At 41.6% G+C, this 26,768-nt stretch overlaps 3 protein-coding genes across 5 annotated transcripts in view; 2 read left to right on the forward strand and 1 right to left on the reverse strand.

Annotated features, from left to right (window-relative positions):
- LOC100072198 (protocadherin gamma-C4) overlaps positions 1-8,456 on the reverse strand; it is a 172,282-nt gene extending 163,826 nt beyond the window's left edge. The window contains exons 1-2 of one of the 3 annotated variants that reach the window (XM_070234070.1): positions 8,134-8,456; positions 4,394-4,482 (exon numbers count right to left, since the gene is read on the reverse strand). In XM_070234070.1, coding sequence (XP_070090171.1) covers positions 4,394-4,396 — 3 coding nt within the window. In that variant the 5' untranslated portion in view covers positions 4,397-4,482; positions 8,134-8,456. Of the gene's footprint in view, positions 1-4,393; positions 4,483-7,939 lie in introns of all 3 variants that reach the window. The other 2 variants (XM_070234068.1, XM_070234067.1) reach the window with 2 other exon arrangements.
- A 10-nt stretch (positions 8,457-8,466) lies between these two features.
- TAF7 (TATA-box binding protein associated factor 7) lies at positions 8,467-10,819 on the forward strand. Its single transcript, XM_070234083.1, has 2 exons — positions 8,467-8,778; positions 9,151-10,819. The coding sequence occupies exon 2, from the start codon at positions 9,238-9,240 to the stop codon at positions 10,285-10,287; it is 1,050 nt and encodes a 349-aa protein (XP_070090184.1). The 5' UTR covers positions 8,467-8,778; positions 9,151-9,237; the 3' UTR covers positions 10,288-10,819.
- Positions 10,820-20,983: 10,164 nt separating this feature from the next.
- On the forward strand, positions 20,984-24,421 carry LOC138917467 (mitochondrial ornithine transporter 2). Its single transcript, XM_070234084.1, has one exon. It carries the CDS (start codon positions 21,213-21,215, stop codon positions 22,116-22,118), a length of 906 nt encoding a protein of 301 aa, XP_070090185.1. The 5' UTR covers positions 20,984-21,212; the 3' UTR covers positions 22,119-24,421.
- Positions 24,422-26,768: the final 2,347 nt, after the last annotated feature.

Consider the following 26,768-nt stretch of genomic DNA (forward strand, 5'->3'; position numbering starts at 1 on the left):
GGCTGGGGAAACATCAAAGGTGCAGGGTGATGGGCGGAGTCACTGTGAGGAGGAAGAGCACGGAGATCAAGGCCAAGGCCACGACCAGCTAAAACTAGCTCTGCCTGCCTGGTGGCAGGTACCAGGCAGTCGTTGAGGTCCAACAGCAACTCCTGCAAACTGTAGGCAAAGACCAGGTACATCATCATGACTGTCACCACTGCGCACAGTGACCAGCAAGCCCTGGAGAGCAGTGTCTCTGTTACTTGCAGCACCGCAGCACGCATCTCACTCTTGTTCATCCCCAGGTTGAAGAGTTGGATTAGGTGGTCTGAAGCATGTGATAGGACAGGCAGGCATTGCATTCTAGTCGGCATCCACTTTGGTGACCAGGTAAGCAGGGCTGTGCAATGCGTGGTGCTGCATCAAAGAGGGATGCCACTTCCCGCTGCAGTTCCTGGCATAGCATCCTCTGTGCATTTTCATGGTGGTAGTCCACTGTTACAGGCAGGTTCAGGATGACACTGAGCCCAGTCAAACCCTGGTCACAGGCCCATAAAGTCAGCTCAAAGGTAGGCTGCAGTGAACACAACTGTGCTCTGCGCTCACTGATACATGCGACAACAGTGCCCACAGTGCTGGGTCACTGGTCAGGAAGAAACAGGAGGCACACAGGGCCCCAAGTTGGGGTCAGACTAGACACCCAGCTGAAAGTCACCCACACTGCATTATAGTTCTCAACCTCCATTTCAACCAGGATTCTGAAATGGGCTGTTAAACTGTCTCCAGTCTTCTCTTCTACCCCATGATGTACCTCACTCTTCAAAATCAAAGATGGTGCTGTCATTATTGAATGGTAGATATATTCTGCATGCCCTGTGAGATTGTGTGGAAAGTGCAGAACTCTCCCTTAAAGGGTGTCATCTAGGTCAGTGGGGATCACCTGAAGAAAGCAGATGAGGAGGTAGAGGGCAGGTTCTCCTGCAGGCAGACTCTGCTGTACTCCTGTGGCTCAGTTTGGGAGGACTGGCTTTGGCATCCAAGACCAGAATCTTGCCCTGAGCCGTTCTGTCCCTTCCCCACCATGGAGCAGCACCGCTCCTCTGGTCCAGATTTCTCCAATTGCAACCAGAGTATTTACTGGCCTAGTGCTCTCTTTTACTTCTGGGCGCAAGGGAGATGGTTACTGAAACTACTCTGATAAATTTGTACAGAATTACTTGTACGGTCCAAATCTGTTGTGGTTTAGAAGTAAACTTTGCTCCTATTAAGATGTTTTCCAGAATTTTCAAAACAAAATGTCTGTACTAAAAGCCATATGTTATTTATATCCAGGATGAATACCTTTATACGAAAAGCATTTATAGGATTTCCAGTGAAGATTTCAGAGTCAAGGGGCCCAGGGTCTTCCTTTGGCATATCCGCTAGATCTATCCTGTCATTCTCAGTTCGTCCCTGCTCTCTTCGCTGGCGATAAAGAGAGGCTTCTCAGCACTCACTCACGGTTCTTGCCACGGAGATGCAGATCTTTGGCGAGATTCCCCACTTTTAAATTCCTGACTGTCTCTTCCGGAAGTATCGCATCTGCTACGTAGTTCACTAGGTTGAACAAAGACAGCAAGAGGGGAAACAGTAATCCCTGCGCTCTGCGCACCTTCCCTGTGGAAGACTTCTCCCTATTTCTTCTCGATGCTGCTCCTCAGATCCGAATACACCTCACTACGGTGGCTCCGAGACTACAAAGGTGAGCTGGGAAGGCAGCGCCTCATTTGCAGTCATTAAACATCCTGACGTTCCTGACCCAGATATTTGGACCAGATTCCGGGAGAGAGAGAGTGCAGAGTCGGCTCCTGATGTGTTTCTCCAAAGTCTGCGGAGATCGCTGCGTCACAATCGTCAGAGGATTGCCTTGCTTCACTCTAGCCACGGATTGGCCGACAGCGGCACCCAGAGGCCTAGTATGTATCTACCGCATGTTATTTCTGAAGGTCTTCACAGGAGACTCTATGTATGTATTTGCTTTATTTCCGGGACTCATCTTAGAATACCAGCTAGTTTAGTACAAAGGCTGCAAGTCATTATTTCATTTTGACAAAATGTTAATAAAATGATCTTTCCACAAAATTTAAATCAAACGTCTTAACTTATTAAAATGCACATTGACTTAAGAATTCTTACAGAATTTTCCCTCTTGACATTTCCTTTTGGAGATGACATACTATTGAAGCTTCTTTTTCTTGAAAATTTTTTACTCAAGAAATTATCCATTGTAAAAAGAATTTTACATTACAAAAAGAAATTAAATTCTCACTGTAAATTCTACACAAAAAATGTTCACTATGAAAAGGTAGAAAATAATGATAAAAATTTAAAGTCACCAGTAATGGCATTATATAATTACTGATTCAGAGAATTTATATTTGATGCTTATCCATACTTTTGAAGTACAGAGATGTGTTTTTCTTTTTTTATTGTGGTAAAATACACATAAAATTTACCATCTTAACCATTTTTAAGTGTACAGTTCAGAGGTATTAAATACATTCATGATGTTGTGCAACCATCACTACCATCCATCCTCAGAACTCTTTCCATCTTGTAAAACTGAAACCTTTACTCATTAAGTGATAACTTTTCATTCTCTCCTCTCTCTAGCCCCTGGCAAACACCATTCTACTTTCTGTCTCTATGATTTTGACTACCCTAAATACCTCATATAAGTGGAATCATACAGTATTTGTCTTTTTGTAACGGGCTTATTTTACATGCATAACACCCTTAAGGTTCATCCATGCTGTAGCATATGTCAGAATTTCCTTCCTTTTTAAGGCTGAATAATATTCCATTGTATATATATACACCACATTTTGCTTATCCATTCATCTGCTAGTGGACACTTGGGTTACTTCTAACTTTTAGCTATTGTCAATATGCTATGAACATGGGTGTACGAATATCTCTTCCAGACCTGGCTTTCAATTCTTTTGGGTATATACCCAGAAACGGAATTGCTGGATCATAGAGTAATTCTATTTTTAATATTTTGAGGAACCACTGCACTGTATTCCACAGTGGTTGTACAATTTTTCATTCCCAACAACAGAGCACAAGGGTTACTCCACATCCTTGCCAACACCTGTTATTTTCTTGTTCTTTTGATAGTAGCCATCCTAACGGGTGTAACATGCTATTTCATTTTTGTTTTTATGTGCATTTCCTTAACAATTAGTGATGTTGAGCATCTTTTCATGTGCTTATTAGCCATTTGTATCTTTCTTGGAATTACATATATATTATTATAACCCCCCAAATAATCAGCTCTTTCATGGATACTACTGGTTGCCTCTATAGACTGAATATTTGTGTACCCCTCAAAATTAATATGTTGAAACCTAATCTCCAATGTGATGATATTTGGAGGGAGAGCTTTTGGGAGGTGATTAGCTCATGAGGGTGGAATCCTTATGAATGGCATTAGTGCCCTTGTAAAAAAGGTTGTGGAGAGTGCCCTCATCCCTTCCACCTTGTGAGGTTACAGTGAAAAGACTGCCATCTATGAACCAGGAAGCCTGCCCTCACCAGACACCAAACCTGCCAGCATCTCTATCTCAGACTTCTCAGCCTCCAGGACTGAGAAATAAATTTCTGTTGTTTACAAGCCACTCACTTTATGGTATTTTGTTATAGCAGCCTGAAGGGACTGAGACAGTTGCCCAGGCCCTTTCCTCGCTTCTAACACTTCCATTTTAGTTTAGGTGTCCACCCTCCCTGTACCTGAGGGGAAGTTGAACATATTCAGAGCTGTAGTAGGTTCTGATAGATCTAAATCAATAATTGGAATCTGAGTCCTCTTGTCAGTGTTTCATTAGGAATATAGGCTTAAAATAATAAGCTTACAGCAGGGTTTCTCAACCTTGGTACTCTTTTGAGCCAGATGACTCTTTGCTGTGGGGGAGCTGTTCTGGGTATTGTAGGCTATTCAGCAGCATCCCTGGCCTCTACCTACTAGATGCCAGTAGGCCCTACCTCTACAGTTGTGATAATCAAAAATGTCTCCACACATTACCAAATGTCACCTCTTCCCCACCTTTTGTGTGCATGCGTATGTGAGGAAGCTTGGCCCTGAGCTAATGTCTGTGCCAATCTTCCTCTATTTTAGGTGGGACACCACCACAGCATGGATTGACCAGCAGTGCTAGGTCTGGGCCTGGGATCTGAACCTGCGAACCCTGGGCCGCTGAAGTGGAGCAGGTGAACTTAACCACCACACCACTGAGCCAGTCCCCTCCCCACCATTTTGAAAAATCACAGGCTCAGTGACTATTATTGAGCCAGGGATAGGTACATGGCTTAAGTTGGTCCAATTGGATTGAAAGACAGACTTTGATTAGGAGGAGCCACACTGTGAACTTACCATAGACAAGTAAGGAAGTTCTCCAGTTACTGTTGGCAGGTTTCTTGTGACCACAGACTTTGGAAGTTTACAAGGAGATGAGGGCAAAGCTGAAATAATAATAGAAAAAGTAAAAATAAATGCTCCTTCTCTAAAATTTGGAAGAGAAAAACAATTTATGAAGCCTATGATTCTATCATGCCTAGAGGCAGCCATACTTCTAGAACTACACTGTCCAACACAGTAACCACCAGCCACATGTGGCCACTGAGCACTTGAAATGTGGCTAGTCCAAACTGAGATGTACTGTAAGTGTAAAACACACACAAGATTTTGAAGATATAGTACAAAATAAGAACATAAAATACATCATTAATAATTTCTACATTGATTATATGTTAAAATGATAATATTTTGGATTATTATGTTAAAATGTTACTGAAATTAATTACACTTGTTTCTTTTTGCCATTTTAATGTGGCTACTAGACAACTTAATATCACATATTTGGCTTTTTTTTTTTTTTTAAAGATTGGCACCTGAGCTAACAACTGTTGCCAATCATTTATTTTTTTTCTGCTTTATCTTCCCAAACCCCCCGTACACAGTTGTATATCTTAGTTGCAGGTTCTTCTAGTTGTGGGATGTGGGACGCCGCCTCAATGTGGCCTGACGAGCGGTGCCATGTCCGTGCCCAGGATCCGAACCCTGGGCCACTGCAGCAGAGCACGTAAACTTAACCACTCAGCCGTGGAGCCGGCCCCTCATCTGTGGCTCTTATATTTCTATTGTACAGAGCTGACCTAGGCTACCTGGTTTTTCAGATAATAGATTTTCGTATTGTTTAAACCAGTGCAAATTAAGTTGGCCTTCTTTTCTATGGAAAGCATCCTATTTGATACAGGAGACTGCTACATTTTAGTTAACCTACTTTTTACTGTTTATATACTAATACAACAGTATGTAAATGTACTTTTTTGGGGTTTTTGCTATTTCCTCACCCACATAATTTTCCATCTCAAAAATATATTGGGGCCGGCTGTGGTGCAGGAGTTAAGTTCGCACATTCCGCTTCTCAGTGGCCCTGGGTTTGCCAGTTCGGATCCCGGGTGCGGACATGGCACTGCTTGGCAAAAGCCATGCTGTAGTAGGCGTCCCACGTATAAAGCAGAGGAAGATGGGCACGGATGTTAGCTCAGGGCCAGTCTTCCTCAGCAAAAAGAGGAGGATTGGAAGTAGTTAGCTCAGGGCTAATCTTCCTCAAAGAAAAAAATATATATATAAGCAGGGCTTCTCTCATCACCTATAATTTTTTTAACTTCCATAGTATAATGAACTTAAAAGTTTATCAAAAGTTTATTAGAGAGAATTTTAAAACATACAACATCAGCTTAATGTGACACTCCTTTATCATAGGTAGGAAGTCTTTGGAGGACTTATTACCACACTGGGGAATTTACTGATCTCCCCAAATCTTTGGTTCACTTGTATCACAGATATTCCATGGAGCAACTACAGGAGTGTAGTTCTTTCCTCAATTCAGAGTGTTTATGTCTAATGATTTTGATAAATAAAAACAACTGGATTTATTAATAGACATTCAGGTAATGGTGATGTGGTAGAGCCCTTAGGTCTTGGTTCCATGCAATTTCCCCTCAAAAAAGAGCATTTAGAGCCAGCCCTGATGGCCTAGTGGTTAAAGTTCAGTGTGCTCCACTTCAGTGGCCTAGGTTTGTTTTCTGGGTGCAGAACCACACCACGCATCTGTCAGTAGCTGTGCTATGGTGGTGGCTCACTTAGAAGAACCAGAAGAACTTACAACTGTACACAACTTTGTACTGGGGCTTTTGGCAGGGAAAGAAGAAAAAAGGAGGAAGACTGGCAACAGATGTTAGCTTAGGGTGAATCTTCCCCTGCAAAAACAAAACACAGCATGTAGAAAATGTGTTAATCTCAAAAGCAGAAAATATGTTTCAGGATTGAAAGAGGTAGATACTTTAAGGGAAACTTCAGTTAATCCTTTTAATTACCTCTGACAATTTTCTATTTAAAGGCTTACTAACTAAAATACATCATAATTTTGGCAAATCAGAATTGCATAAAATTTATCTCCAGTTACTTCTGTGACAAGGATTATTTGAGCATCATAAAACTCACAGGCAATTAAAATGCAAAGCAATATTTGGATTATTTTCATGAATAAGCATGGTCTCACATTTTATATAGTCAAATAAAGCATTATGCAGAGGCTAGCATGTTAAACTCACATCTATAAAATAAGTAAATCAGGTATAACTAAGGGACAAGCACATTGAAAAAATTTCATCTTCAAAAAGAGGAAATAGATCATCCTGGAAATTAGAGATAAATTGGTGAACATTTTTCAACACATTATAGAACAGAGAGAACTAATATACGGTTATCTGAAGAGCATAATTTCTCCCTCAAACTTAATATAAAAAAACCAAACTGCTGTCAAGCCATTTTAATTTCCTCCAATGATACACAGTATCACAGTTTGCCTAAATCAGAGAGCACACATTCACACACACTATTGGCAAACCTCTCTGCTCATAACAATTGGCCCTGTCTTTGACTAGAGAGTGTTTATAAAGTGGCTCTATCTTGTTTTAAGGTGACACAGAATGTATTTTCTCTTGCAAATTACTGTAGAAGTTAGACTATACGATCTTTCTAGATGGGTCAATTGTTTCATTCGATTAGAAAATATTTTGTGTGTATCTCTCATGTTTTAGTACTAGGCACTGGGCCATGATGAACAAGACAGAAAACTCCTGATTATCATGGAGCATCCAATCTGGGGTGAGGGAGACAATAAGTATACTAAGAAATACAGCAAATTTTGAAAATGTTAGTCACGTTTTAAGAGGGTTCTCTCTAATTTAGATGGCAGTTGTTAATATTTTAGAGGAGAGAAATTAAATTTTTTTTTTTTAGGAAGATTAGTCCTGAGCTAACTACTGTCAGTCCTCCTCTTTTTTGCTGAGGAAGCTTGGCCCTGAGCTAACATCTGTGCCCAGCTTCCTCTACTTTATATGTGAGATGCCTGCCACAACGTGGCTTGCCAAGGGCTGCATAGGTGTGCACCCTGGGATCCGAACCAGCCAACCCTGGGCAGCCGAAGGGGAACGTGCAAACTTAGCTGCTGCAACACTGGGCTGGCCCCAGGAATTAAATTTTTAATGACTATGATGCTCTACCAAACTGATGTACTGAAAATAAATGGATATAAACAGGAATAAGTGGAAACTGTTACATAGTTAGGCCAAACTACTATAAATACGTGTCGAAGAATATCTGATTACCCATAGAAGAGACAAGCAGAAAACAGTTATTAAAACAGCAGGAGTGGAATGAAAACAATTCCCAATTTAAAAATTACTGGCAAGCGAGTGGCAGGTAGTAATACTTCAGTTAAATTCTAGTTCAATCAGACCTTTTGTCTATCAGACAACTCTGTCCTAAGCGAACATGTGCCTCCGGAAGAACACTTACTTCTCTGTTTACATTTCTATCTAAGTTAAACATATTAAAAAGAGAAATCACCCTTGTTCCCTCGGGGTCCTTCAAAACGGAAACAGACCCTGAGGCATGGGTCCCCTCCGGGTATTTTCATAATCAACAAAAAAACACAGACTTAGAATTAAATAGTAGGCAGCATGTCCTCCCCACTCCGCTGATCTGGGTACTTTAAAATCCACTGTATGCTTAGTTATGTATCGGCTCCATATTGGATATACCCTGGGAAGCATCCGAGCTGTTTCCAGAAGCAAAGACGCTTTCCGCACGGACGCCTTATTTCCGGAAATCACCCGGAAGCCTAGGAGCTATCCCGCCCCACGGCGATCGGTAAAAGTTCTGGCTTAGCCACGGGGGTAGCGGCAGGACCTAGGTCTTTCTTACAACCGGTTTCTCTAAACATTCTCAAACCAACAGCTGTTTATGAAACACTGTCACTTTTAACGTGTAGAACCCAGTTCTCGCGAGAAGACAAATCACGCCGGATAGCGTAATTGCGCCACTGCGCCTGCGCGCGCTAGGACAGCCCGTACTTCCGCCAGAGTCGGGCTGTCACTCACAGCCGTCTCCCGCCTCGCGCCGTGACGTAGAGAGTCTTTGTCTGCTACGTTTGCAACTGCGGACGGAGGCGTGCGGAGCTGCGGGACTGCTGAGTTTGGCGCTCGGAGCTCGGGATCTCGGTGAGCTTTCTTGCTGCCCGTCCTGGGCCATTTCATTGATAAGCAGTAGCGGATCGCTTTGCCAAGAGCCGAGAAGAACAAAAGAATCAGGAAGGAGACGCTCGGCCCCGGCCGCTTTGCTCCGGGTGGCTTCCTCATCCGCTCGCTCGTGTCCGGAGAAGCTGCGTTTATACTCGTCACTGGATTGTAAGTACCCGAGGCGAAGAGAGCTCGCTGCGCCCTGCTTTTTGAATATCTTTGTTCCGGGACATTTTGTGGATTGGGAGTGTCTCCTGGGCCTTAGTTTCTGTGCCGAAAGTCATTCCGTAGGAGCCGCCATTTGCTTTCCTGCTAGCTTGCTCTCTGCATTGTCCGGCAGCGGCATCTAGAGGTTGGAACTTGGCATTGCAGCTAATAGATCTAAATGGACTTAACTGAATGAGCCGTTGTTGGTAGCACCTGGTATTCGGGCACCGCATATTTAGAAAGACTTGGGGCTTAACTAAAAATTAAGACAAAATAGATGCTTAGCTGCTGTTCTACTTAGAACTCTTTGTGATTAAAGATTTCACTTCATAGCAAACAGGTCTTTGTAACTGCTGCAATAGCTGGAACTTTCTAGTGCAAAAAGTGGTTGTTGGAGAAGTGAGTCTCAAAGATATAAAGATGAGTAAGAGCAAAGATGATGCTCCTCACGAACTGGAGAGCCAGTTTATCTTACGGCTACCTCCGGAATATGCCTCAACTGTGAGGCGAGCCGTACAGTCTGGTCATGTCAACCTGAAGGACAGACTGACAATTGAATTACACCCTGATGGACGTCATGGAATCGTCAGAGTGGACCGGGTCCCACTGGCCTCAAAATTGGTAGATCTTCCATGTGTTATGGAAAGTCTGAAAACCATTGATAAAAAAACCTTTTACAAGACAGCTGATATCTGCCAGATGCTTGTCTCCACAGTTGATGGTGATCTCTGTCCTCCTGTGGAGGAACCAGTTGCTGCTGCTGATCCCAAAGCAAGCAAGAAAAAGGATAAGGACAAAGAGAAAAAGTTTATATGGAACCATGGAATTACTCTGCCTCTAAAAAATGTCAGAAAGAGGAGGTTCCGGAAGACAGCAAAGAAGAAGTATATTGAATCTCCAGATGTGGAGAAAGAAGTGAAGCGGTTGCTGAGTACAGATGCTGAAGCTGTCAGTACTCGTTGGGAAATAATTGCTGAAGATGAAACAAAAGAAACAGAAAATCAAGGCCTTGATATCGCTTCTCCAGGAATGTCTGGCCACAGGCAGGGCCATGACTCACTAGAACATGACGAGCTTCGGGAGATATTCAATGACCTCAGCAGCAGCAGTGAAGATGAAGATGAGACACAGCATCAGGATGAAGAAGATATAAACATCATTGACACTGAGGAAGATCTGGAAAGACAGCTACAGGACAAGCTAAATGAATCAGATGAACAGCACCAAGAAAATGAAGGAACCAATCAGCTGGTTATGGGAATTCAGAAACAGATCGATAACATGAAAGGCAAGCTCCAAGAGACACAGGACAGGGCAAAGCGACAGGAGGATCTCATCATGAAAGTAGAAAACCTGGCTCTCAAGAACAGATTTCAGGCTGTGCTGGATGAACTCAAACAAAAGGAAGACCGAGAAAAGGAGCAGCTTAGCTCTTTGCAAGAAGAGCTAGAATCACTGCTAGAGAAGTGAGAAGAGCTTTGGTATTGAGTTTCATTCCTTTGGTCAATATTAGAAGAGAAATCTTGGCTTTATCACCTGGACTAGATGTTACAATTTTGCAGCAGTTCCAGTTTCCTCTACTGCCTTCTGTTGAGTTTGTCTTACTAACAAATATAAATGTGAATTGCTGTTTCATTTGTTTCTCAGAACTGCTTTGTTAAGTGTTTATCCTGTAGGAAGTGGGAATGTATAGACAGATAAGTGATTGTAGGAAAGCTGTAGGATTAGTGGAGTGAACAGTTCAACCTTGGTGATCACAGCTTCACTGCAGGACTTTGCTGCTGTTTCTGCATTTGCCAGGAGCTACTGTTGCTGCTTTGTGATGCTGTATGAGATCAATAAGGAGAGTCTAGTCTGGAAGCAGTGAAGCTAGTTTGCATATGTTTTCCCGTGCAGTAGCTATTTTCCCAGTTATACAAAGCAATTTTCTACGTGTAGAGTTACAAACTGTTTCTTAAAGTTGTTTTAACACAATAAATAAAAGCAACTAATTTTCACCTCATAATGTGTCTTCCTCTATTTTAGGGGTAGTGGGTATCAGATCCTCTTGTCAGGTGGTTTCATGTTGGGGTTAAATGACTGAGCAATTTGATCCTACTTTGTAGGGAAAGAAGCAATTATGTTGGGTTTTAAGAAAAACCAAACAGCAGGGACAAAGAAATTGGGAAATGTCATCTTTGCATTATATGGAGTTTTCAATCCACCTGCTCTATTTGGAAGTTAGGGAACTCTAGGTACAGAATCTTTCTAAACTACCCTAATTTTTGTACCTGAAGGTCTATTTTTATCTTTTTTTTTTTTTTTTTAAAGCACTACACTCATCTTAATAGAAACAAGCCTACCCAGTACTGTTTAGTCATTCTATTGGTTTGGATTAAGGTGGTATTTCTAAATATTTTTAACTTGATTTTGGCAATTATTTAATAATATTCTGAGAACTGAAGTGATTTGTCCATATCAGTTCATCAAAATTGCTCATAAAGGAAGTCAGTACTATAGTCTGATATTTCAAAATTTCTTAAACACAATTTTTATGTTCTTAAACTTAGCGTTTTCTAAAGATTCTATTCTGATGCCTCACACTTCAGCTGTTTTTGAAAAACTAGTATTAAAATTTACAAAATGCAGAGTTGCATTCACTTCATTTCTGACAGATTGGTTTATAAAGAAAAGCTTTGGTTTGAAAATATTAGCCTCGTGAAGCAAATATTTAAAGCCCATTTTAATGTATTTGACAAGAAACATCAGTGGTGAAATGTTAAAATCGATTTTCTACACCTCTCAAGTTTACAACTATACATGCCGATGTTTGGAGACCTCACAAAATGAATTACTCTCACATTATCTGATCATCATTTTTCTTTTCACAAAACGTTTTCATAATTTTAAGATTTTGACACAGAATGTGGAGGCTTCAGCAAGGTTTATCTCAATATCTAGGCTTTGGATTATTTCTTGAGGTTTGCAAGTAAGAGGCAAATTTTCTTAGTACATTAGAGTGTTAGATAACAAATTCTCCTGTTTCAATACATTTGGTATTTTGCTGCACTTACCAGATTGACACCTGAAAAACGCCCACCATATTTAGGTTTACAGTGGGTCATTTATGAAAATAATTATTCTTATGAAGATCTCAACACTAGTGATGGCTGGGTTCCATCAATAACGGGAAGGAGAGGTGCTGCCTACAGTCACAAAATGGTCTAGTGCTAGCATTACTCCCATTTCTGTTTTTAGCTCTATGCTGATTCTGAAATCCGTATTTGTAAGCCCGATCTCTTCTGAGCTTCAGATTTAGTATGTTCAGCTGTGTAGTGTACTCAGTGGTAAGCATCCTTCAGGCAACTCAACTCTGAATGTTCAAAGTGGGACTCATTATTTCTTCCTTTCCTTGGAAACCTGCTCTTCATCCTGTGTTTCATGACTCAGTGAAAATAAGTGGTACTACCACCCATCCCAGTTGTTGAAACTAGAAACTTAACCCATAACCTTGGAATGCACCCCCTTACTACTGATTCTGCTTCCTAAAAAGCTTTTCAATCGCACTACTTCATCTGCACTGTCCTAGTTCAAGCCATTATCTCTTGCCTAGCAAATGGCAATAGCTTTGTAATTGGCGGGGGGGGGGTGTGTGTACAAACATTTTCTTTACCATCCAGATGAGTTTTTTGATCTAGTCACCAAAGTGATCTAAGATAGATTTGACCATGTCACTCCCATGCTTAAAACCCTTCAGTGGTACATCATTGCTTTCAGGATTAAGTTTATATTCCTTAAAAAGACGCGCATATTGTAAGTGCTCCAGTTACCTTTTCGGCCTCATCTCACCATGTCCTCTCGCTATTTTCAATCCACGCTGCACTTATTTCCATTTTTCAAGGAATTTAATTACTCCTCTTCCTCTCCTGGGCCTTGGAACCTTTTAACAAGCTGTTCACTCCACCTACTCTCCTTTATTTGGCCAAGTGCTCCTTAACCTCTAGTTCTCAACCTAAATAGCACTAACTCCAGCAATGCTTCCTTGATCTCCATCTAGGTTAAGCAACTCTGTCATGACTTTGCTTGTACTCTGTTTCCCTCGCATTCAACAAATACTTATTCTGCCAAACAGCAGACACTGGACCTGAAATACTGAACTAAACGGTGAGTGTCTATAATCTTATGCATTCTCTAATAGTCTACTGGGATACTGTTACGCATTTATTGTAAATTACCCGTTGCTCATATATTCCCTAGGCTGTAAATTCGCTGAGAGTAAGCACTTTGGTTTGTTAGTCACTGTAAACTTACTAAAGAATTGTAAAGAGATTAAAATACCAAGATTGAGATGTAGTGCCTGAGTTTGTATCCTAGTTCAGTGACCCATTAGTTATGTGATCTTAGGCAAGTAATTTAATCTGTTTGCATCAATTTCCTCATTTCTAAAATGGAGGTGATAGTATTACCTACCTCATAGGGCTGTTGAGTTGATACATATAAAGGACTTAGAACAATGCCTGGAATATAGTAAATTAACAATAAAAGCAAACTATTATTGCCTATTTAGTAGGGTCTGAACAGGGATTAAATAATCATTTGAATTAAAGAGTGATGGAAATGATAGAAAAGTATGTAAAGAAACAGCTGTTTTAAGTGTTGACTGATTTCAAATTAAAGAATCTTTCTAAATCAAAGTTATAAGTTACAGCAGAAACAAAGTTTGCTTCCAATATATCTTCAGCATGAACAAATTGACAGCTTACTACTGTAGCTTTACTGTTTTTTGCTTGATTTATTTATTACTTAGCCTTGCATTAATATTAAAAACTTCAGAATGAAGAGTAATTATCTGTTATATAAACTTCAAAAGAGAAAGACTTAACTGAAGAAGATTTGGATCCATTTCCCTTCAAGTAAATCCAATTACCAAAAAAGTCACTTCTCACAGCTCCCTGGCCTAATGAGTGTGGTGTGTAGTTAGGCTACAGTTTTCAGTATTTCTGAGTTCATAAACAGAAGTTTTGAAGAATTTTTTTTTTCAAGATTGACTCCTCAGCTAACAACTGTTGCTATTCTTTTTTTTTTTTCTCCCCAAGTCCCCCCAGTACATAGTTGTGTATTTTAGTTGTGGGTTCTTCTAGTTGTGGCATGTAGGATGCCACCTCATTGTGGCCTGCCAAGCGGCACCATGTCCACACCCAGGATCTGAACCAGTGAAACCCTGGGCCACTGAAGCAGAGCTTGCAAACTTAACCACTTGGCCATGGGGCCAGCCCCAAGAATTTTTTTTTCCTGCTTTATCTCCCCAAAGCCCCCTGTACATAGTTGTATATCTTAGCTGCAGATTCTTCTAGTTGTGGGTTGTGGGACGCCGCCTCAGTGTGTCCTGACGAGCGGTGCCATGTCTGCGCCCAGGATCCGAACCCTGGGCCGCTGCAGCAGAGTGCGCGAACTTAACCACTAGGCCACGGAGCCGGCCCAAGAATCTTTTTTAATTAGTGTTTTAAAATGTTATAGAAATAAAAAAAGACTCACTGAAAAAATTCAAATAATGCAGAGATTTTACCAAAAAAAAAGTTAGTTTCACACCAACTTTCTAGGGTAAACAACTGTTAACATTTTGACATGTATCATTCCAGACCTTTATTTGGGGTACCATTAATTGTATACATATATGTAGTTTTGTAAAGCAAAAAATATGATTTTGTTATAGACACTATTCTAAACCTTTATCACTGGAAAATGTATTATGAGTATCCTTCCTTATCAGCATATGTAGATTTATTGCTTTTTTTATGATACAGATTCCTTCTTAATTTTATCCATTCCCCTATTGCCAGTCCCTTAGGTCACTCCATTTTAAATTTGCTATTACACAGGATGCTGCAATAAACATTCATGTCCTATGGCCTCCATTTTGCATTATATCTATAGATGAGGCCAATGGGATCTTTATATTCAGTTTTAGATGTCATAAAGCCTGACATTTTGAATTTGGAGATGAAATGTTTATTTGAGATGGAAAATTTGGGCAAACCATGACAATACATGTCTCTGAAAGACTGTTTTGAGCTCTGGTTTTTATCTGTTTATTTCCCAGTAAGAATCCTTTGTGAAAACAGACTAAGAAGGCTGCTCACCACACAGCAGCCACACTGGTGGTCTTTCTGTGCTTCAAATGCCAAGCTCTTTCCCACCACAGACCTTTATTTAGCACTTAGGGTTCCTTTTTCCTGAAACGGTCTCCAGATATTCTCATGGCTAGCTTTTTCCATTCAGGCCTTAGCTCCCACCTCACTTCCTCTGGTAATCCTGTCTGGCCACTCAGTCTAATTGCTAAGGGAGCATGTGATTTGGGTGTTCTCGTCTTGTCAAGAGTTATGGTCTTCATTGAGAAGTTGGAAGTTCTTTTGCTGTTATTTTCTGGTATGTATGCTTGGGAGGACATGTGCTTAAATTTAAAACAGAAGCATCATTTTGGTTAGTTAGAATCGAGAAAAAGTGGTTTCAGTTGCTTAAGACTGCCTATTGTCTTGGGCAGTGTTATACTATATGCTGAGATCTCTTCTCTCCGAGTCCAGCTGTTTAGTTAAATATATTTCATGGAACTTGATCTCTATCTCTACTATTTGTGCCACTATGCCTGACAATTCAATGAAGGTATACACCATTTCCCTATTAATGCCTTCTTGGTCCCTGGCCCTGGTGTTAAGGAGCATGGTTTCCAATGTGATATTTTCTTTCAAAATACTTTTATTTAATGGAACTGGGACATACTGGGCCATTGTTGTTTACATTATCTTTAGTTTGGATACGTGGGCTCCTCCAGATCTGAAAGTTTCATTGTTTGATCTCTGGTGGTCACAGATGATGAAAGGATTGTTCTTCCTTTTCTTAATTGTTCTGTAAGATCAGTTCTATGATGTTCTCTCTTTTTATTCTAATTTTCATAGAAATAAGCATTGCTTTCCAGATTATAGTTTGCAGAAGATGTATTTCCATACTGAAGTTTTCTTGAATTAGGAACTCATGCCAGGTAATAGTCTTTTGCTGATTTTAAGGGATGTCTGAGAAAACCTGTGAACTGTCACTGATATCTAGAATTTCAGTATCTGCTTGGTAAAATTGCAGTGGATTTTGAACAATTATTCGAAATTTAAAAGGCCTTGGGTTATTTCACCATATATCTTTTCATAATTTGTGATACCACTGAAGTGTATGATCCCATTGTCTAACCTTTACATGAAATGCATTCTACCTTCAGAGACAATGCAGACTCTGTCCTGAGACAGCTCTATTCTGAAGTTCTTCGCTGTTTCTCATGAGAATGACTTGTCTCATTTCAGGTGCACACAAGGTCCCAGAAAGAATGCTCAGCAGAACAAGCAACCCCTTGCAAGGGTAGTGTCACAACTCAGCCATTTTCAGATCTTTTTGAAGCTTCCTCAAATTTCTCTACTATCTCTGCTTCAAGTTCTTTTTCCTATAACAGCCTGTATCTTGACTTCTATTACTAGCAGGTGTATGGTCAATGTAGCATATTTCAAAAAATTCTGTTCTTCCCTTGCCCAGGATGTTAGCAGTATCTATATTGTGCATCTCCTTTTGGAACAGCCAAAGGGGAAAGGTTAGATGTCTCTCTTTTATCTCCTTGCTGGATGAACAGCTAAATTCAGAGTACAAAGTAAATTATGGCACTAATTTGAGAGAAAACTGAAAACAATGCAGTTCAGTATTGATTTGGAAGATGTGGACTTCTACAATATATTATTGTTTTACTGGGTAAATGCTCCTTGCATACTTCCTATTCTCTGTTCTCACAAAATTTATTCACCTGGCCCCATCCTTTTTTCATCCATTGAGGAAACTCATATCCCCTTCCTATCTGTATTTACACTACCTTTTCATACTATTTTACTGTACTTTTTAAAATGCATCTAGGAAAACATATTTCTAACCAGAAAAAATAACTTTTCATGGGTGTCCATACAACTGGGATACTTTTTTTGCTACATTTCCTGGATTTACTTCAGTTTCCTGCATGTCCTCAATGTCCATCCTTCCTATTCACCTGAAGCCTGAGAGTGACATTCCCATGGAAATTCTTCTCTCCCACATTCTCTCCAGTCTTCTCTAAGATCTTTGTTTCCCTTTAATTCTCACAGGTACTGTGGTAGCTAGCCTCCAAGATGGCTCCCATTGATTCTTGCCTCCTGGTGTCAATGTCCTTGTGTAGACCCCTCCTGCACTGAATAGGAATCTCCTGAGTAACCAATAAGATGTTGCAGAAATAATAATGAGTGACTTTCAAGGCTAGGTCATAAAAGGCATGTGGCTTCTGCCTTGCTATATCTTGGATCACTCACTCTGGGGGAAATCAATCACAATATCATGGGGACACTCCGGCAGCCGTACGGAGAGGTCCAAGTGGTGACGAATTGAGGCCTCCTGCCTACAGCCAGTAGAACTTGCCAGTCTTGTATGTGAGCCATCTTGGAATTCATCCTCCAGCCCTGCTCAAGCCCAACTGACATCTTGACTGCAACCTCACAAGAGACCTCCAAGCCAGAAATATCTACCTAAGCCACCCCTGAATTCCTGACCCACAGAAACTGTGTGACATATAAATGCTTGTTGTTATTTTACATCACTTCATTTTGGGGTAATTTTTTGTGCAGCAATAGGTAACCAATACAGATTTTTGGTACCTAGAAGTGGGGTACTGCTATAAAAATCTAAAATCTGGCTTAGAAATCAGGTCTTCAGATTGAGAGAAACTACTTTGGAATTCTGGACCCACAGAAACCGTATGATAAAAATAAGCAGAGTTAAAGTGGAAGAGTAGATAGATGGAGAGCCTTCAACTCTTAAGTTCAAGGTCTGATATTTGATGTTGGTATCCATTGGAAGCATCTATGTGTCTTTTTAAAAATTGAGATATAATTGACATAACATCAGTGGACACTTAGGTTGCTGCAATGAACGTGGGGGTGCTATGTGTTCTTGATCAGAGAGACAAAGTAGAGAAAACCGTGCTTAAAGACTGGCAATATGTGTGTATCAGGAACTGTACCCCAAAGAGATCCAGTGTAGAGATAGCCTAATATGGCTGTTCATACAGCCAAAGTAGAAAAAACAGCAATGTAGCGCTTACTCATTTATTTACATGGAAGATAAAAGATGTAAAATACTTTTTTTTTTTAAGTGAGTTAATGATAGGTTACAATCTTGTGAAATTTCACTTGTACGTTAATGTCTGTCAGTCGTGTTGTAGGTGCACCACTTCACCCTTTGTGCCCACCCCCCACCCCACCTTTCCCCTGGTATCCACTAAACTGTTCTTAGTCCATATTTTTAAATTCCTCATATGAGTGGAGTCATACAGAGATTATCCTTCTCTAACTGGCTTATTTCACTTAACATAATTCCCTCAAGTTCCATCCATGTTATTGCAAGTGGAATGATTTTGTTCTGTTTTGCAGAAAAGATGTAAAATACTTTTTAAATGCTACTGAGGCAACTAACACCTTTACAGTAACTAACTTTAGTTACAGTTTTAGCTCTCCATAGTGAGATGGTAGTGCAAACAGAGTACATGGTATGTCACTGGACTTGGAATGTCTTGGACTTTCTTCTATTTATTACAGCTATGATAATGGGCTCCCTTAAGGAGTACACCTAATGGCCAAAACCACTTCTAAGTCACTGGGATGAATGTATAGTTGTCCATTTCATTTGGTATTCAATGTTTATTTGTAGACTTACTTTGATTCTTTAGGAGGCTACAAAGGTGGATTTCTAATTTGTGTTAGATGTCTGTGTAAAGTCTACTTAATATATTATTTAAATAATTTCTGCTACCATTTAGTACTTAGTGCAGCAATACAGTGCTAACCCAATCCCGTGAACATAGCCAGCACTCAATAACTATTTGTTCTATGTATGTTTTTCATGGTTTAAATGCATGTTCAACCAAAAATAAGATTATCTCTATCACTCTTTAAAGTGGCTAATACAAGTGTAGTTACTACTACACCGTACAAATTTTTGAAATATTTTGATAGGAAAACTAAAATCTCCAAGTCCAATTCCTGAGATGATTACTAATTTGGTTTCTCCAAAACATAGAAGTGAACTTAATGAAAAAGCAGTTGATAATATATTACACTATCCTGCATCTTGGTGTGTTTGTAAAAACTCAGTTTGTGTTTTTAAAAAGTAAACAATGAACCAGATATACATCAATTGACAATCAGTGGTTATTAAAATACTGAATGCACTCTAGATAACTTTGATAGGGCCTCCACCATAAGTATTAAAATATGCTTTTTTTCTCTGACTTTACTGAGAGTTATATCAAAACATTAAAAAAAAATCCCTAAAATATGACATGAAGGATTTAAAAATCCCTTTCTAGTTTAAAATGGCAGATTGTGCTCACATATCTCTTTTCTCTATCAAAAATCCTGCCAAGATAACAGTAACTCCCAAGGATAAAGCAAATAGGAGATAAGATAACAGTGAATGAGAGATGTCAACCCACTTTGAGAAGGCCAAAGCAGATGAAGAAATGATACTTCACAGATCAGAGAAAGTTACATGCTAACTGTCTGCAATGGAGTACACCAAAGAGAGATGAACTCACTTGATAAAGAACCTGTGAGAGGCTCAATGTTTGCAGAAGTTTCCAAGGAAGGGGGGAAGGTGTGGGGCTGGAAACATGGGATTCATTAAAGTCTGTGTTCCGAGCTGTTGGATGTCCAGGATCCCTATCCTACCATGGGAAGCCAGATGACTCTTCTTCCTTATCCCACAGACGGAAAGTTTATTTTCTGGGTAAAGTGAACCAAAGAAGGCTCAAACTCAGAGAAAGCAGACGCAGATGAAGGTTGGGTTGTACAGCATCAAACAAGGGAATTATGTGACAGTCTGTATCCTTTACTGCAGGAATGTCACCCCCTTCCCCCATCATCAGTATCGAAGGCATACATCTCCCCTCACAGACATCCACACACACAGCCAAAATTGGAAGATTATTCTCTGAGAAACCATGTGGTTCCAGAGAAAAGAAATCCAAAAACTGACACCTGGGCATTCTCCACAGAAATGGCTAGGTCACTCTACTACAGTGACGTCTACCTGTTGACAGGCTCCACCTATTCACCATCTGCTTTTCAGAGCCTCACTTTTAAATATTAATTGACAGCCAAAGATAATCAGACAAGGAAAGCTTTCTAAACGAAGGAGAGAATCATTTCAGCATACTTTCTGCCCCTCCCGCATTTTGTTTTTTTACCCCCAAAGTGAAATACCAAGTAGGCCTTAGAATGTATGTACCCCTTAAGAGAATTCGTTCCGAGGCTGGGATTATGAGCATCTGGAGGGAAACGTGCCCTGACAGCAGTTCCGTCACTAATGTCCAAGACCGCATCTTGCCTTGAAAGCTAGGTTTGTTGTCAATTCTTTCCCCAACTGCTGCTCCTGCATAAAGCTCTATGGCTCCTCAACAAGAACTTCCAAACTGAGCATGTGTACAGCGCGGGAGCCACACGGCTTTTGCTATCGTTTCTTAGCGATATATAAATATCCGTTTTCCGAGCCTGTTGTAAAATGCCGTGTACCTACTTCTAGAAATGATGACTCTGTGTCCCACCACCTCCCAGGGCTCCAGCCTCGGCTTCTTGCTCATGTTGTCACGTAATAGCCTTTCTCCAGCTCCTCAGGCCCGGAGCAGTGGATCTGCCCGCCTCGCTCGGGCCTCCCGCGAGTCCCCAGGCGAGAGGAGAGCAGGACCAAGGGCGGCGCTGCGGGGCCCGCACCTTTGCAGAGCCGCCATTCCTGTCCCAGAGTCGGTTAAGAGTTTTTGGATCAAAAGCAGCCACCATTGTCATGCAAAAGCCCCCAAGTAGTTTGTTTGTCTTCCCTATTTTAAACCTCTGTTTCTGTAGATTGACCTTTGACTCCAGGGTCTTTCAAGTGGGAGCATCTCCCGTTTTGTTTTTGCCTAGTAAGAAACGGCGCAGGTCGGGGGTCGGGCCGAGTAAGAAAGTATTTCTTTCCCCGCCGGGTGAATAGCGGCGCCTAGAGTCTCTGGCCATAATTGCAAGAATTTATCGAATAGCTTTCAATGGCTGTATTATAATTCATTAAAAGTGTTTACATAGTCCGCGGGCGCTAGGATCGCGGGGCCGGGCCGGGCCGGGCGGGCGGCGGCCGCGGGGCGCTGCGGAGCAGGCGCGAGGCCGGGGCCGGGGGTTATTTCAGCGTGCGAGGAGGGCCGCCCGCGGCCCGGCGTGGGGTTAAGCGGCTTCTCCCTCCGGGGAGAGAGAGCCGAGAGCAGGCGGCGGGACGTGAGACGCCCGCCCTCAGCTCCAGAAAGTTGCCTTCCACCGAGACGAGCCGACGAGCGGCCGAACATGAAGTCCAGTCCTGCCATCCAAGCCGCCATCGACCTCACAGCGGGGGCCATAGGGGGCACAGCGTGTGTCCTGACCGGGCAGCCCTTCGACACCCTGAAAGTGAAGATGCAGACGTTTCCCGCCCTGTACAAGGGCCTCACCGACTGCTGCCTCAAGACCTACTCCCAAGTGGGCTTGCGGGGCTTCTACAAGGGGACTGGTCCAGCGCTCATTGCCTATGTCGCCCAGAACTCGGTCCTCTTCATGTGCTACGGCTTCTGCCAACAGTTTGTGAGGAAAGTGGTTGGACTGGACAAGCAGGCAAAACTGAGTGATCTGCAGACTGCAACCGCCGGTTCCTTCGCCTCTGCGTTTGCTGCGCTCGCCCTGTGCCCCACTGAGCTTGTGAAGTGCCGGCTACAGACCATGCACGAAATGGAGATGTCAGGGAAGATAGCAAAAAGCCATAATACAGTTTGGTCCGTCGTGAAGAGCATCCTTAGAAAGGATGGCCCCTTGGGCTTCTACCACGGACTCTCGAGCACTCTAATTCAAGAAATACCGGGCTATTTCTTCTTCTTCGGTGGCTATGAACTGAGCCGATCGTTTTTTGCCTCAGGGAGATCGAAAGATGAACTAGGCCCTGTCCCTTTGATGTTAAGTGGTGGAATTGCTGGAATTTGCCTTTGGGGTGTCATATACCCAGTGGATTGTATCAAATCCAGAATTCAGGTTCTTTCCATATCTGGAAAACAGGCAGGATTTATCGGAACTCTTCTAAGTGTTGTGAAAAATGAAGGAATAGCAGCCTTATATTCTGGACTGCAAGCTACTATGATTCGAGCGTTCCCTGCCAATGGGGCACTATTTTTGGCTTATGAATACAGCAGGAAGATGATGATGGGCCAGTTTGAAGCATACTGAAGTGTCTTCATGAAGCTAGATTCAAGTATGTGTCTTTGAGGACTATAGTTTATCTCAGGGTTTCATGGAGTACTGGACCAAAGTGGAATTATCTTTTACTTCATGGGAATTTTGTTTTTGTCTTCCCTTCTTCTACCCTAAATCTTAAACTTTATAGAAGAACCTCTGTTTCATATTCTAGAATTTCTGCCCATAATTGTAGTGACATAGACAAGTTGCTGCTCTTGTGTTTGGTGGGACATACAGAGTGAGCAGGTAGCTCAATGTACCTAATCTGAAAGGCTAAATATAGTTATATCATGGCTTTTGCATAAACCTGTACTTATACATGCAGTTTGGTTGGTTATGTGTTGTGAGTGAAACACAGTTTGGTTCCATGTTTAATCTCAGATCACCAGAAAAACTGAGTTAACCATGTTTCATGAAGAGGCTTACAAATGATTGCTTAACCCATTCAAGATGTAGGGTCTCTAAAACTCTGCCTAACGTGTGCAATGCACTAGGCAATTAAAGTTTTTTAAAAGTTTTTGTATGGTGCTTGAAAACCAAAATACTCATCTAGATTTTTAAGAGGAGAATTTACCTGCATACTGGTTGTGGCTTTCACATTCTTGAGTCTAAGTTTCAAAGTAGGCATCCTGGATTTTCCCAGCATGCTCTGCTGTTAAAATGGTGCCATTCATTTTCAAAATGGGATCATATTCCGCAGTCTTCATTAGGTATGGCCTAGAGCATCAGACCTTTGGGAAGCAGCAGGGCCTTCATCTGTACCAACTTCCCTTCTTCTCCTCTCCCAAAGAGCTTCCCTCCGCCGGGCTTTGGGTGGAGGAAGCGGCTGAGGGGAGGGAGCTGTGCTGCTATGCTTTGATGCAGACCCATGTCACTGACAACAGTTCTTAGCTTCCAGTCTTCCAAGGTGTTCTGTTGGCCCAATTAGGGGTTGTTGATCCACTTTGGATCATTCACTGTCCTCTCTGCCTCCACCAGTCAGAAACCTTTCCAGGGAACAGAAAGTGCCAAAGCCAAGAAAGCTTTTGTTTCCTGTTTGGTGATCAAACTGTGACAGTACTCATGGATGAAGTCCTTTCCTCTCAGGCAGAACTAGACAGAACTTAGTGCTTGCACTCCACAGTGAGTAATGTTAGGGCCGACCCATCTTGAAGTTTACCTTGGGGTCCATAACCCCTTGCCATGCTTTTACAGTATTGGAACTTTCTAAATTTTGTACTGGCCATCAGTGAATTTCAATGATGACTGTATATGGGGTGTGACTTTATAAAGCAATGAAACATAAGAAAAGCAATTTTATTAAATTATACCATATGTATGTATATATGAACTGCCAAAAAAAAAAACAAACCCCAAAACCAAAGTACATCTGATCCCCACAGACTTGGTGATGAGCACCATATGGCCTATGGTATAAGAGGGTCATTCTTGTCACTACTAAAGTAAGCCTCACTATTTCTTGCTGCTCCAAGACCAGCAGAGTCTCTCTCAATAAGAAGTGTTCTTAAGCAGCCTGTAAAGCTGAAAGCAAGCAGGGTACCAGGCTTAAGAACAGTCCACACCGCATGTGTCTATTGCTGTCCGCAGAACGTAAATCTAGCGTGGAATCTCTAGTTTTCTGCTATCTGTGAAGCCTCTGTGGTAACTCTAGCCATCGCACCAGAAACATAGGTCAGGGAAACAAGATGTTGACAAGTGGGGGCAGCAGACATTTGGGCAGGGGATGTTCAGTGTCCCCTGACCAGTGTGTTCCAGAGCAATGGCTGGTCTTCCATTTGCTTTTTCTTTAAAAGAAAACCATTTTCCTACTTTTCAGTTATTTATACATTTAAGTTATATATCCCATACTTAAATGGTCTGTAGCTACTTAGTGGGGCTTCATCCCAGCAGGCCTGGATTACAGCAGAAGAGAGATGAGGACTGGCTTCCAGCAGGAAGAGGACCACTTCAGAGTCCATGGGCCCCCTGCCCAGCCCCTATGAGCTCATCTCATATAGTCCTGTTGTCAGCAGACATTTTCACAAGTTGTCCATTAAAGGTTTAACTAAATATCTGTAATAGAAATAGTTTGAGGCAGGTAAGAGTGAGCAGACATGAGAAATGGCAACCTAACTCAGGAGAATTTTTTCCACTCTGTTTGCTTACTTCATGGTTCAATATTTGGGTACAATTTGTACCATTTCAGATCTGTACTCTAGACAAAAATACAATAACTTGAAATATTGTGTTTAAAGAAATTTGAGTGTTGTATCATTAAATTATTTACCTAAATAAAAATATTGATTTAACTCACACCATTTACAATGTGCTGTATTGAGCTCTGGGTATTCACACATTAATGATACTTGATTTCTGTTCTCAAGGATCTGATGGTCTAGATGTTTGTTTTACAGTTGGAAGGGTGGTATTCTAGAATAAAATTTAGAACAAAAAAGTAGAATCCAAATTATGTATGTGCGTGTGTGTGTATATAAAATCAGTGATGGGATCTTTGAATTTAAGAAGCTCTCTCCCTTAATTATGTTTTTGTCTTTGTATTGTGGTTTCTTTGTATTCTTTAAATTAATGCCATGGTATTTTTATTTTTTCTCCCCCCAGTTTACTGAGATATAATTGACAAATAACATTGTGTAAATGTAAGGTGTACAGTGTGATAATTTGATGTACGTATATATTGTGAAATGATTACCACAATAAGGTGAGTTAACATATCCATCCCCTCACAGAGTTACCATTTATTTATTTTGCTTGTGAGATAGTATTTATATCTATGATTTAAATTGGTCAAGTCCATTTTTCTGATTCTTAGTCTTATTTTAAACTTCACTTCCACATAACATAATTTATCCCTCAACTTTGAAAAATCTTTTCTAATATTTATTACCTCCTTTGGCCTATGGTCAGGGCCAGATGTTCTGCATGCTACAGTGATACTGTAGCTAGAAATTCATTCTTAGTCCTAGCTTTCACGGGGATACCAAGCTGTTGCAGTTGCTGGGTACACGTGACATCTCAGAAGGATCATATCCGGCACTGGAGTATCAAACCTGCCCATTTTCTTGAATTGAACAAAGAAAATGTCCCCATGTTGCTGAAGGTGGAAGAAAAGTAGGTTCTTTTTCTTCTGGCCCAGAGCTCTAAGGAGAGGTGATAATTATTTCCAGGAAGTTGTTATGTACATAAAAGAGTCACAGGAGATTTTTGCTCAAGGTCAGAAAATGCCCCTCTGTCTAGAGCCTACATTTCCAATTTGAGCACAATCTGAGCTTTGAGTTCCCTGTTTTCAAAGTCTTGAATTCTCTAGTTCTCTGATCTCTCCGGATTCACGTGGAATGGCCCAGAAGTCTTCTCTGAGAGCCTTTTTGGAAGGTAAATTATTTCAGTTTTGGAACTATCGTCCAAGTCTGACCAGCCTTGTGAACTGCACCTCCACAGTGTTCTCAGCTCCTTTCTAATGCCAGCGCTTAAATACTGGTTCCTTGTCAATAATGTTTAAAAGGCAGACTAGGATCTTCCGATTTGCTGACCTCATCAGGATTGGTGGTGGCCATCAGTACTGATGCTTTGTTCACTGCACCGGGCTTAATGGCTTTTTCAAAATCAGTTCAGGGGCCGGCCCTGTGGCCCAGCGGTTAAATTCCCATGTTCTGCTTCTCAGCGGCCCCGCGGTTTGTGACCTGCATCCGGGCTGCGGACATGGCACCGCTTTGCCCGCCATGCTGTGGCAGGCATCCCACATATAAAGTAGAGGAAGATGGGCACGGATGTTAGCTCAGGGCCAGCCTTCCTCAGCAAAAAAGAGGAGGACTGGCAGTAGTTAGCTCAGGGCTAATCTTCCTCAAAAAAAAAACCCTAAAAACAAAAACAAAAAAAAACCCAGTTCAGAACATTCGGTACTACTGGCTTTAGTCTGCACCTTGAGACGAAAAATTTCCCTGGTAGGTAAGTAGTTTTGCAGAAAATTTACGTCTCAACAATCCTGCACATTCTGTGGGTGAAAAAAAATTCCCTAGAAAGGGTATTATTTCCTGCAGATAATTGTCTATATAGTGAGTATTTCTACTCTAGCCTAAAGAAGTTTCACTGGGTCTTCCTCAGCAACCTGGACGCTTAGCAGACATTAGGGCATCTTTCCACTTAGGTTCTTTGCTCGTTTATTTACATACAAACGGCTCTTTTGTGCTTTCGGAGGAAAGGCTCTGTTCTGCCTTTGGAGAAGTGGCGGACGGACTCCTCTGGCCAGCGCTCAGGGTTCCAGATCTAGGTCCCTGGAGATATTGTTCTCAAAAAGCCTTTCCCGTCCCCTCGGCACTAGACAGGAGAATCTTCTCGGACTCCAGCGCCCGTTGGGTCACGAAGAGGCAGCAGAGCAAGGGTGGTCTTCGGTTCCGAGTCTGGAGGCTGCCGCGGCGCCATTACGGTCTTCCGTAAAGGATCACGAGATTCTAGCACACTGTTGTTTATGTTTCCGTTCTCTGCCTCTCCACTTTGCTTTGCCGTCTGGAGTCATGGCTGATGCGTGTCGATGAGAGCCTTGCTCTACCTCCAAGCGTTGTTCCTGCGCGTTGATTCTGTTCTACGGCTGCAGCCGAACTAGGCGGTAAGTCTCCTGGGTTTCAGGGCTTTGGCTCTTGGAGAGAA

The sequence above is a fragment of the Equus caballus genome, chromosome 14 (genome assembly GCF_041296265.1).
Source record: "Equus caballus isolate H_3958 breed thoroughbred chromosome 14, TB-T2T, whole genome shotgun sequence".
Classification (NCBI taxonomy): domain Eukaryota; kingdom Metazoa; phylum Chordata; class Mammalia; order Perissodactyla; family Equidae; genus Equus; species Equus caballus.